Source organism: Epargyreus clarus, unplaced genomic scaffold (assembly GCF_041222505.1).
Source record: "Epargyreus clarus isolate Ecla_fem2 unplaced genomic scaffold, WU_Ecla_fem_2.2 ptg000002l, whole genome shotgun sequence".
NCBI lineage: Eukaryota > Metazoa > Arthropoda > Insecta > Lepidoptera > Hesperiidae > Epargyreus > Epargyreus clarus.
In genome coordinates this window covers 10,909,556-10,923,630 of record NW_027332210.1, presented here as the reverse complement: position 1 = coordinate 10,923,630, position 14,075 = coordinate 10,909,556, and the positions used below count along the sequence as shown (strand labels likewise).

Here is a 14,075-nt window from a genome sequence, read left to right as displayed (position 1 = left end):
AAATTTTTATTGGTCTGACGTAGCCATACGGGCTCTGAAGTAACATCTGTAATGGCGCGAGATGACATCACAATAACTAGACCCGTTGATAACACCTCTTAACTTAATTCGTATGAGAACGGGCGCTAACCTTTCTTGGCGTGCTTCTCGCGCTCCTTCTCCTTCTCCCTGGCCTTCTTCTCGCGCTTTTCGCGCTCCTGCTTCTCCTTCTCGAGCCTCTTCATCTCCTTCTTCATTTCCTTCTCACTCTTCTTCGACTTGGTATCGTCAATTTTCTCGGACAGGATGAAAGTCCCCGTTTGGACTTTCGCGTCCGTCTCGTCCTTCGGCCTCATCTTGCGACAACCGACTTCGGCACAATAAACTCACACAAGGGTAATGTAATTTTAGAAACAGAATCCCGTGTAAATGCACTATCGGGACGCCAGTCGGCGTGAAAAATTTCGATTCGGCACAGATCGGCCGCGGGCCGATAGTTTATCGCGTACTTGCACCGGCCGCTCGCGATTGGCGGAACGGTATCGGAGTTATCACTGACACCTTCGAAATCGAGACTGCAAGCGTCGATACGGAGATCGACGAGTACGCTAGCGTGGGGGCACTACAGCGCAAAGCACCAACCGCCGCCGAGTGTCGAGCAGCACTGCGCCGGCCGCCGGCCTCGGCACTGAGCGCGGCTCATGCGCAAGCGACGCGTGCGAGCGTCAAACTCTATAAATAAGCTTCACTTCCTATACTGTATGGAATCAGAAGACGATTTATGGCCGTTGAACCCATGAAAGCTTTTCGCGACGGGTGACTAAGCTGAGTTTTGCGTTCGATTCGCATCGCAAAATATTAAGGTCGGTTTTGATGCCAAGGTCATCAAAAGCGTCACTATTTCTTAATTTTATGTGTTACCAACACTATTAATCAGACATTAATTGATGAATATACTAATATATTTACATAACGGTTATACGTTAAAGTAATATACACAAATAATTCTTAAACGTAGGAATGTAATGCAAATTCAACAATCTGTAACCAATACGTTATTATTGTAGAGAAATAATACGAAGCTGTTTTTGAAAGTGGAACCAGGCACAATTTCTTAATTTACAATAACAGTAGAGTAACATTTAATTTACAGAACAGAGTAACAAACAGCACGTCTATTCGCGAAAAGCCCTACTCGTTGACTTGTGAAAACACAATACAAAGCAGACGGCGAGCAACAACATAAACCTTATAAATTTATCAAATAAGATTATCTGGACGTTTCACCGTATATTGTAGTGATATTCTAAACTCTAAGGCTTCGCTATATTATTTTTGTACAAAAAATATGGATGACCTATAACCAATTAACGTGGATTAAAGGCAAATAACGTAAGCAATAGAAGCGTTTAAAGCTAGTAGAAGTTTTTGTAGTTGGACTGCAACAACTACCGGCGGCACCACCGCCACACCTATTTTGAAGGTGGTAAGGAAGAAGCCTTTGTGGTTCGACTCCGGCGGCACCACCACCACCACACCTATTTCTACCTAATTACAGCAGTGTTAGGCGCAGCTGTGTTCCGGTTTGAATGGTGTGGTAAGGGAGACAGACTTTTCCGAGGCGTTCATGCCTATAATTGGCACTCATACGAGCCTTATTATTATTAGTACTACTATAGTGTACTTCTATGTACTATATAATGTATTGTGTGTGTTGCTATGCCAACAATAAATAAATAAATAAATAAACCTCCACTTTTTCTCTGCATCGATTTAGCAATATTAGACGGTGACCTGTTCTTGTTTTGTCAAGCTCTTTCGGAAGTAATAATAAGGAATAAACTTTACTTCGTGATTCAAGTCTGATTACTAAAAGAGAAAGAGCAAAGCCAAGTAGCAAAAATTAGGATCAATAAAATCGAAGTAAACGGTCGCAGGAAAAAAGAAAATGTGCCAAAACCAGTAGCTTGAAGAGCAGTCAACGAAAAACCTATTGGTAGAAACAAAAGAGCGATTTCAAAACAAAAGGTATCGGCGGGTGTAAAAAGTGGCGTTTCCCAGGGAGCGGTGGAGCGTGACGCGCAACGCTCCGCCGCGCCCTCATCTCCGGTGACCGCCCTGAGAAAGCTGACCATCCGATGGACCGGCGACGCACCGACAGCGATCGCGATAAAATAGCCCTTTTCATATTTTTGATAAAACTATACACGATTCCTACAAATAATTAAATAAGCCTCCATTTCTAAAGGCATTCCTTTAAAAGTGCAGAAAAATATAGAATTGCGACAGAAATAGTCTAGACGTCGAAGTAAGGGAATTAGGACGTATGACAGATTACTGTAGAGTAAGCATAAGCTTCTGTTTAAAAACAGACCATGTTAAATCGTAGAGATCACAGAAGAGCCAGAAATATATAATTATAAATTATAGCGCTATAAATTATAAATATATATATTATAGCTATAAATTATAGCGTTGTATCGCCAGTGGATCACGATGCTACCAGTCCCGCGATGCCCGACACCTGAGCTCGCATCACACTACAAAAGAATTAAATGACAAAAACAAACGAGTTGATATATTACCTTAAATGCTGAGTGAGAATGTGGAAGATGCTTAAATGAAAACATAAAAAATAAGTGTGTCGGTATTTCTCAAACCGTTTATGATTAACGATAATAAGCCTGTGACTAACCTTATTAAAGTTGAGGAAATCGTATGAATCGTGGTACGAGTAACATGAGTGAGGGACATAAATTTTAATTTATCTCCGGCATTAGTGGCAGTTGTAATAAAGGCAATGCGATTAGGTATAGTACCGGAAGCAGATCGTACGGCAATGGACGCGGAGGGAGAGATTAGTCGCGCCGACACTTCCCGCTTGGACGGGAACCGAGAAAGTTTTATTGAGGTAGGGCTGGCTGCTGATCGTGTCATTGATAATAATAAACACAGGAAAGATAATACTTCTGGAAGCTCAATAAATATTCAGGTATATATATCCGTCAATGGCCCATTACTGTCCCACTGCTGGGCAGAGATCTCCTCTCGGATCTCAGTGCCAATTAGTAGACTTGATACGCCATTTTTTTTAATAATTCTCAGGCGTGTAGATTTGCTAATAATGATTTCCTTCGTTATAACAAGTGTTAATTAATTTCTAAATTTACATTACAAGTGCCACCGCAGCTTTTTCATATGGGATTTTCATCAACACTAGAAGACTTTGTGACATTCACTCGATTTTTCACCAAATTGCAATTTCACCAAACATGTTTCCACATAAATTACTACAGTCTAGGAAAATACGTGAAATTATAGAAAAATACGTAAAAGCTCAGGATTTAGTAACAAAAATCGTATAATAGCAAGCAAGTTACCCGCAACCCTGCAAGAACATAATTCGCAGCGTCGGAAGTGAAAGTGCTCGCCGGTCGCGCCCCGCGCCGCTACAGATACAACTCACCCACACCTTATTTAGGTTAAGTACTATGGTGGGTGATGTTGCCTGATTCGGAAGAATGGCAATTTATCAAAAAAATAGGCGATTTATCAAAAAAATCACAAATTTATTAAAAGAACTCAAAAGATGTTAACAACATTTTGTTAAAAGTAGTCACTATATTTCGTACATGTACTCGAAAAAAATATTCTCATTTTCCCTTTTGGTAAAAACAAAGGGCAGTAACGACAGAATCTTGAAAAGGTTGAAAAAAAAAGCAATTTCTAATACTCATTGTTGAGAATAAAACGCTTGTTACGACAGAATAAAAAGTCTTTATTTGCCACCGCTGTATTGAGGCCAAGTTATATACTCTGTGGATAATATCCGTAGCTCTAGGCTATTTTAAATCAGGTCGCCCTTATACTTTTAACGTTTTTAACAATGAAGTTAAAAAACCTTAAGTTCTCTATTTCATTTAAATTTTACACTTTTATAATAACTTACATCTGTAACCAACCCTAAAGAAATCTGAAGTTGGTCATAGATAAGTTGCTAAAAATTTAGTTGAAACATCGCTCTTTTGCTTCCTCAATATCTTCGCTTACTTTACACATCCTTCAAACCAGAACAACCATCGCGGTTACAAAACCGAAATAAGTTTGTTGTTTGTGCTGCCAAAGTAGACCACAAAGATTTCTAGGAGTAATATTTTCAAAATATTGTAACTCTATGAACTTATCATCTATAATATACATATTAACATTTTACGGTATATTTATAAATCCGTATAATTTTAGCACAGACAGTCTACGATAAACCGTTGAAGTAATAATATTTAACGACACATTTTGCCGTAAAAAGCTCCGAAGGTAAACACATTTACGTGAAAGGCAATCCATTACAGGCGCCAATTAAACGCTGTTATCGAGATTAATATCACATCACGCGCTATCCACTAATCATATCACCGTTATTGTTACATAATCATTATATCACCTTCACAAGAAGCTTGCCTACTTTAAAAGCTTGTTGCCAAAACCGCTACTAATTGGTTCGCAACTTCCGTTACACAATAGGCTCCATTGAATAGAGTATGGTCATTTGATAATACGATAAGAAAGTAAGTATTCAATTGTTTTGTGATACTTTAATTTACTGTTAGTTTCAATTTATAACTTAGTGTGGACTTTTCACTCTGAGCAATCTCATTAACTACTAATTAATTGAATACTAAAGAGTAAGTTACAACGAATTATGTATTTTACCTTGCCACACCCTTCAAACTCATATACAGCCCCGACAACATTGCTGTGCAACATAACATAATTGTGCATGTTTACAGATTGTATTGCAGTTATCTAAGTCACCACTTCTACCTGTATATGATCAGAAACTAGAGATTTAAAAAACCCATTGGTTAAAAAGAACGAAAACTTAATAATGAAAATAGAAAAAATGTATCATTTACATGCTGTTATATCATGAGGATTTGTAATCTTTAGGCTCTAAATCCCTCGATAGCAAAATTTAAAGATAGAGCATTCCATAGATAGATACGTATACATTATGACACACAAACCCATTCTCATTGAAATCATTACATAAATTCTAGAGAGCAATAAATTTAAAAGCAAAAGAACTATACGCAGGTCGGCCGGCCGGCTCTTACAATTTGGGTTATTGAGAAATTCATACGATTACTTGCGCGCGAATTACATCATCTGTTCTGTATAGAGGCAGGTGGCCCACCGTCGATCGTTCACGCTAAATATATGGTAACGTTTGTACTTATTGGGCAACTGCACGGAGATTTTTAGATTTAAAACGACGGAGAAACTAATAGATAACTAAATCTAGACGTGCTGGTATATAAATCGTATCAATAAATTGGATCTTCCTTCATAGGAAATCCATTAAGCTTCCATCTATTGGAAAGTTCGTGTTAGGATCAGATGAAGTATTAATCCTGAAGTGAAAGACGATTTCAAGTTTAATAAGATCTCGCGGATCGCAAAAACAGTTTATCTGAATGTTCTAATGGCACTTTCTGATTGACCGCCATTCATCACACGATACACGGTCATTACTACGCAATAAAGACACTTGTAGATTCTAATTAGATTTTAAGATATGATAATTAAACTGATATAAGACACATTTAAAGCACTTAACCTCAAATCGAGAGTAAAACAAGCATTTAATTGGAATATGTATGTTAGGTTCTTAGGTTTCAATTTACGGGCTAATTTGAGAGCCTGTGAGACTGCAATAGTTTACGACGTGCGGAGCGTTATTTACAATCTAATTTTAACTAAATAACAAACTGCAGTAATTGGCAATTGGGCGTACAAGTATATATATTTCGTAATGCAGCGTAAAATGGGCACCGATGATTCGGTCACGGAGTTCACGAGCCGCGGACGGAATCCGTACGTAACAGCTATTGCCGAATGTGAGCCGCTCACACATCACATATGCGTGCACACGCGTGGCGCTGCGCGTGCCTGCTACTTAACCACTTGGAATAAATATGCATGTTTTTTATAAACGTTTTAGATAATATTGACGATTAAATTGTTAACTAATGCACCAATATTCATTTGGTGTGTTTACTATTAGAAATTAGAACATAAAAGAAATGTATTAATATGTAAGCCTACTAAGGCACTCACAATTTTTTTTGCAATTAAATAATGAATCTACAATTTATTTTTTTACTACTACTTGTAGTACTAGTATATAAAAAACTTTTATAACGAACCACGCGTAAAAATAACGAGAAATGTACCAAATTCTGCTTATTTCCACTGATAACACGACCGCCACACCTATTTCTGACTTATAACAACGGTGTAAAGCAGATGTTCTGGTTTGAAGGGTGTGGTGCGATAGAGATTTGAGACATTCCAACGGTTACGGATGTCCGTGGGCGACGGTGACCACTCGTGAGATGGACAAGCTCGTTTGCAAATTCCATTACATATGAAAGAATACGCTTTCACAGTGACGGATTAAGATCACGCAAATTGCCTATTTCCGTGAATCATTTAATACGTTGAAGGTCGGGCATTATCGTCACAATAATATCCAAATTATAACAACAATGTAACGTTGCTATGGTCTTTCACGAAGGATGTTAGGTGTAGCCAGTTACAGCGTAGTTTCTGAAATTCTGTCTCTTAATCGGTTTTACAAATTAAAGGTCGCACTTAGCCAACACGGCGTAACCATGACCTAAGGACCCTTTCACACTAATAGGAGGCCCGTGTCCAACACGTGGGACTATAATGAGTTGACGACCGATAGTTATAGACAGACAGACATTTGATATTAGCAGACTACGTTTATGATTTAGTCTTAGGAATACCTACCATAAGAAGAAAGCTGTAATCAATACGGCTGGAATTAAAAAGCGGCTAAAGTTATTGCAACCAGTTGATCTATTGTGACCAAGACTAATTTGAAAGCGGTGAATGAGGTACCTTCCTAGGCATCAATGAAGCCAGATGGAGCAGAGCACAACTAAATGCAACAAAAAGCTGGTGATAACGTGCGCGTACGCATACCAGGTGTTGCGGGTCGTATGTACGGACTGCGGGGCGCTATATACGGCGCTTCCGGGAGCGCCGACCGAGCCCGGAACACACGTCATCAATGCTCCTTCAACTTAACTATTCCACATTTTTAGTTTGTATTGTACGTATTGTATTCCCGTCTTAGGCCAGTACATGTAATTGGTATAAAAACGTTCAGTAGTGATTCCAGAAATACAATAAACTCTTCCATAATCATCCACTGATTTATCATACTTTCATAATAAAAGATATAGCAAAAATCTGTTGACAATTTATAACTCAAAGCAAGACTGAATATTGCAAAAATAGAATAAGTAGAGTCCGCGTAAAATTGCTAGTCTGCTCTGAATATAGAAATGAATCGCGTCGCCATAGCAAATTATATGACTACACCTACTCGCAACAACTTCAGAGCGGAATAGCAGTTTGGCGCGGACTATACCTATTTAAAAGTGACGTAAATTAATTATTAATAACCGGCAATTATGTGGTCTATACATGAATCAGTGTGATTTGACTCTAACATTGGTAACATAAAAAACAATAATAGCTATAGGTATATAGCATCAATTTTTCACATAATAATATTGCTATTTGCAATGCTAGGTATGTCATAGTTTCAGTTTCAATATTCTTAAAATACACAATAGCTTTAAGATAAAATTTCTATTGTATTTGGTAATGAAATATCAGGTATATATTACTGTGATCGGCTTCAGGCAGACTCTGTTCTATAAGGATATAGTCACAGATGTGTGTATTATCAGATGGATTGCAAGCTTGTTTCCTACTCCAGTTTTATGAAGAAAGACTGTATAGACTTTTGTTATCCGTTACATAAAGCTACGGCTTTCTGCCCGATTTCAACAACATCATACAACTTCTATTGATACAGATGTAGAGCAGAGCAACACGCTCTGATTACGCTAATATTAATTTACTATTTTATGATAAACAGCAAAATCAATTAAAAACTAAGCTATCGTAAAATTGATTTGAACCAATGGACGTGACCGATGTGCCCTTTGGGACACACGGGATTCTCAAACTGTTTCTTTATATGTGTAACATCCATTGCTCGTTACCTCTGTTCGTTATTTCGGTAAGTGTGCATAAAGCGAGCAATGTACGAATAACTAACAACGATTCCCAGTGTTTGTGTGGTATAAAATGGTTATATCTTATCGCCGCCTATTCGCAGCGGTCGATTGCAAATCGGCCAATAGCGTTGTGCTCATAAAAACATCTGGATCGTGCATCGTAAAGCGCAACGTGTACGATCGTAATAATTGTGTATTCATAGAGTTTATTTTATTTTCACGCTCTACAAGTTACGCTATAGGTGCAGACCTACAGATTATCTACGCAGGTATGATCACCAACAATATTATTTTGCCAAATAACGTTCAAACCTTTGAAAATGACAATTCATCTTAAAAACGTATTTAGAATAAACCTTATTTAAATTAACTACCTGGAATGATACCCGACATATTAGATCAACGTGCTGGACTTGTGGTGTTCCTCTACAATTTGCACGATATTTTTACCACGAACGTGGAAGATGTGAACAAATTTTCCTCCTGTGCCGATCTCAGAACTCTGTGAGGAGGTGCTCTTGAAAAAAAAGGTGTTAAAAACTTATTCAAATTCGAAGATATATTTCCGCCTCTTTTGGAAGAAAATATACGAGGGTTTTCTAGTACCTATACTTATAATCACGAGATCTGTATGGATATTGAGTCACTTAGGGAAATTCCCTTTTGAAAAAATCAACATCCTAACACAGCTCTATAATACGAATTCCTGTGTAGGTAGTGTCTGATACACATGTAGGCAAATACATAAACACCTATAGTCCTATACCTAATATAGATCCCAATTAATCTATTGATATCTGTATAATCAATGATCTCACTCAGAATAGCCATTGCACACCGCTTGGTAACCACTGAACCTCACGGGTAAGAAGAAAGAACAAATTCTGTAACATTTTTGCACGTTTACAAAGTGTCGAGCAATGAACCCACGACTCGTCGGAAGCTGTTTCAGATAGATTTCGTGTTGGACGCTTGATCCGGATCATCAATTAGAAACGGTTCAAACGCTCCAGAGTTCAAACCAAACAATCATTTGGTTTAAGCGTGAACTTTCTAGTTGAGCCTCATTTCTTATTGTACTCTGGTACTTGTTTCTTTTTTATAGTATAGAAGCAAAAAACAACCTTATAGTCCACCGGATGATAAGTAGCCAATGCCACCCATGGACATCTTTAATCAGCCCCCGGTAAGATTAGAGTCCTACCTGAGGTCAGCGACAGATGTGTCGCTACCCCAGAAGACTATGTTGGAACGCCTCGGCTAAGTATATTTTTACCACACTCATTAAATCAGAACACAGCACCGCTTTACCTCTTAGAACTGTTGTTTTAAGGCAGAATACAGTTGTTGAGGTGGTGCCTGGAATTAAACCACATTGGTATCACCTTACTACCTTGACATTATTATTTACTATAAAGCTTAATAACAATGTAAAGTACGATAAATTTAATGCCCTCTCGAATTACATTAACTAATAGTGACCGTAACACCGCTTGTAACAACAATGTAAACGGTCTGTTAAAATTAGGTTAAGCCGCGTAACACCTTATAAATATTCAAAATTTTCTGTTAGACACAGAATTTGGTAGGTATGGGATTAATGTTAACACGACTACAATGCCCTAGATTATTTAAAATGGGGATATCACGCAAGTATAAATTTTATTGCTTCTGTGGGGCAGAAAAACATATTTCATATAATTTACGTTAGATATATATTTTTTAAACCATAGTACTTATGTACAAGCATTGACATAAAACGCCCATAAAAAGACTAGAACAAAAAATTACATAGAAATATTCCGCCAAAACAATGAACACATCTCGTCATACCAAAACGCCATAGTAATAAAAGATTACTCCATAACACAAAGGAGACATTCATTCGCACCGCGCGGCCAGCGGTTATGCGACGTTGCCCAATTTGCCACATAACGAAGTGCCCTGTGTGACATTTCGCCACGAAACTTTAATGACGATAACGAAACAAACCCTGCGTTGTGTCAAAGGAAATAAAATCTATTTAGAAAAAATCCAACGACTTATCATATGTTTTGGTAACTATTTCTTCCTGAAAGCTTCAGATCAAGGCCTTAACCAATTTTCCTACTGGGCCGAACTCTGGTTCATAAATAATAAATGGGATAAATTTAAAAGCAAATTTTGGGCGGGGGTTTGAGTTTTACATTAATTTTGAAAAATCCTTCGTAGTTCAACTTCAGAATCGACCAAAGAGGCGCGAACAAATTTTAGCAATTAGCAATAAGTTTACTAATCATAAACGAGAATGAGAACCTATGGTTCACCATAAGATATTTTAAATTAGTTTAATGCCTAAAACCGCACACTACCGAAGTGACGTGCTACAATTCAAAGCCACAGTCGAGTTAACCTTGCGCTAACCACATAACGAAGTGGTCTGTTTGGACTAGCTTCCCACGTCGTGCTCTTCCGTTTACCCATTAAAAAACGATTAGATAGCGTTTTAGATTTCAGATTCTGACTTATAAATAGAGATCAAAGACGCTGATTTTATGACTTGAAATTAATGGTATTATTTTTTCACACAATGACACATTGAAAAAATCCAAGTGATTAAATCACAAGTAGAATCTTAGTAGTGTTGGAGCAAACGTCGTCGCAGGTCCTACTGCGACGACGACTGATTACTGAAGAGTACAATATTCACCCAACATTGCCCTTTTAAATAAAAACAAGTAGCTAACGAATATGCATCTACTGGATACTCATTGCCCCACATAGACATCACTAAGTAATTACAATACTCATAAGTAATCAGTTATTACAATTAAAGTCCAGCCTGAGGTTGGTAAAATATCCTCAGGGGAGAGCTTCGACGACTATCTTGGAATGCCTCACATGAGTGTAGGTACTTCACTTTTAAGCAAAACACAGCAATATAAGTTATAACTGCTGTTGTAAGGCAGACTTAGACACGCCGATGAAGCTCTCCAAGTCGAATAACATAGAGTTTCACCCTTAGAACCTGTTGTTTATCCATTATATCTGTTGATAACCATTTATCAATCACATAATTATAGAAGCCAACGATACCAAATTTTACAATATTGGAAAATAAGACAAATACCAGAAGTGTATCCTAATTCCTAATAGCAAGACGCATCAACGTGATAACCGGCGCCGTGGGCAGGCGGCTCGCCTTCACCTACTTACTACGATTCGGTAATAAATTACACATCTATAAATACACATGACTCACCAATCATTTATTCGGTTTTGGACATTTCAATGGCTATTAATTAAGAAGTCATTATGGTAATTCGTCCGCGGGCCACGACGACGGCGTTTACAATCGTTATGTCATTAATTCATCCGTTGTTCCGATAATATCTGTCGCATTCATCAGAATTATTAAATTAGACATCTAAATTATTATTTTTCGATTTTCCTTTGTATGCTATTTTACTAAGCACCACATTCTCACACAAATAGAATTCGCCATAATGTTAATTACAAGAAAGTAAGTTATATATCAAAAATACATACAGCGGTTGTGTCAGCGCAATTTTTTTTATGTTTAAGCTATAACTTTTTACTAAACCGACACCAAAGCCACTATTAAGTATATAAACTGTTCCTTCCCACATTACTGTAAATAGTTATAAATAGTTATATAATAATTACAACTTTTAACCTTCTAAGTTCTAACTTTGTGGTCGGTTGAACATGTCAGTTCCCGATAATTCTTACCCCTCGATCGGGACTCAGTCAAACGTAAAATTCATATATCCCTGAAGCCTTACCTGTAACAAGCAATAAATTATTATTAACAGCATAATCAAAAAACGATATAAAACCGCTGACGCTTTATGCTCTCATAGATTGAGGATATGGTAATCTATCATGTCGACTTCCTGGTCACAGAGAAAAGTATCCAATCACCAAGAACTAACTGGAATTCTATTGGTAATTAGACCTTAATTATGAATTTAGTTGTGATACCGGCGAAGATTGAACCCTAAACCCTCTAGTGTTAATCAATTCCACATTCACTAGAGATTTAATATAAAAATAAAAAACCCAACTGCTCAAAAATATTGCCTATGTCAGCCTTTGTCATTCATACTATTTAGACAAATCCTCAGGGACACCACATATGTTAAAATCCGTCAAGTAGTTTTGGCTATAGGGAGTCCCTAAAAATGAGACATACACAACTTCTAAAAAAAATTTACCCTTCACACTCCGGTTAAACGATACTTACATACCTATTATAATTCACAAACTGTTGTTTTGTGTTGATGTTGTTGGTAAGCTACGGATACCAAAAACAACTCTACAACTAAGAAAACATAAAAGTCAAAGTACTTTTAGGTGTACCTCGAAATGTGAACTTGGACAATTTGGTGAACCGTAGCGGACGTGGGCGGTTGCGTAACCAGAAACAAACAATGGACGTGCACTTTCGTAAGGTATTTTTAGAAGTGCACCGACAAAGGTCGCTTGTTGTGCTACGGCTTGTAATAAACTTGATGGAGGTGAATTTAACTTTATTTAGATAATTTAGCAGGTATGGATTAAAAGATTTTTGGGCCATTGCTTCTTTGAAAATGAATCATCTTAAAAGCTTATTCTGTACTGATACAGTCAATATCCTGATGGTTATGTTGGATACTAACGAATGTAGATAGAATTAACGAACATCGCTGATTCCAGTAAAAAAAAATGTTAATTGAAATCCCCCACAGGTGCGTTGCTACCCCTGAGGACTAAGTTAGTATGCCTCGAATAAGTACGCCTCCTTTACACACTTTTCAAACCAGAACATAACAGCGCTTAACACTGCTGGTATGTATGAGGGACAAATAGGTGTTTCCGGAGTCTCCGGCCTTTTATTAATCAATAAATGTTATACCATAATGTGACCAGTAAGATATAAGTAGTATAATTACAACATACATAAACATTACCTAACAAACACTCGCTAACCATTTTCTAGAAGGCGAACTACAAACAAACATTACTGTCTTTTAGATACAATCTAAAACAATAAATATGAATTTACTATGGGCCATGAACGATTGGTTCCTATTACATTATAATTATTTAAAAGGGAGCTCTTAATATAAAATACATTATAACACTACAATTTATAAATTTGCTTACTAATTCGAGGGGAAAAGCTATTTAAACAATCATTTAACTTAAAAAAAAAACAAAAGCTCCTCTACTCTTTCCAAACATCGTCATATGCCAATTAAATTGCAAACAATTTCACATCCGATTTCGCTCGCCTATTCTTCATATTCTGAAAGAGTTGCCTCTTTGCCAAGGAAGCAATAAATGACAAAAGTTTTATTACTACTGCAACGACTTTTATTACAAACGTCAAAGTATAGGTAAATAATAGGGATTAGAAAGACATTGCGCAGAAACCGTCAAGCAAAGGAATTAATGGGATTCTTAAGGCAATTTCCAATAAGATAATGCCATCTGCATCTATAATAGTCGGCAGCATAGTACCATCGAAGGAAACGATTAAGTACCTTATTCCTTTCTATGTAACACACCATACTCGTATATCAGATTGTATTAATTCACATAAACTGTAATACATACGTAATATTATTGGTATATTGAATTTATATTTTCTGAAAAGTGCAATGATTAAGGTCGATTGAGATACAGTCACGAACAAAGTGGATATAGAATTAGATTTAAGATTTAAAGTAGGTAAATAAAGGTTCAGTTTAAATATTGTATAAGTATTACAATAAATTACATTTAATTAAACGCCCTTTCGCCTGATTTATAAGTGGCGCTTAAAATAAATTGCTGACTCAAAAATAACCTTGCAAAACAAATTGTTATATTATTTGATAATATCTAAACAAATAAAATTACAGTCACAGAAACGTTATTATTTGTTGTCAACTGACAAATTTAAAGCTATTGTGCTTATACAAAAAAGTTATAATCACCCGTTTAATTCCT

At 36.9% G+C, this 14,075-nt stretch overlaps 1 protein-coding gene across 7 annotated transcripts in view; it reads right to left on the bottom strand.

The window, feature by feature from the left end:
• Window positions 1–14,075, bottom strand: part of Unc-115a (actin binding LIM protein Uncoordinated 115a) — a 108,645-nt gene that overhangs the window by 82,124 nt on the left and 12,446 nt on the right. For 3 of the 7 annotated variants that reach the window (XM_073080285.1, XM_073080277.1, XM_073080312.1), the window contains exon 1: window positions 131–856. The exons of 1 other annotated variant lie outside the window; for it this stretch is intronic. In XM_073080285.1, the coding sequence (XP_072936386.1) occupies window positions 131–335 (205 nt within the window). In that variant the 5' untranslated portion in view covers window positions 336–856. Of the gene's footprint in view, window positions 1–130; window positions 857–14,075 lie in introns of those variants that run through there. 3 more of the 7 variants (XM_073080296.1, XM_073080304.1, XM_073080328.1) reach the window with 3 other exon arrangements.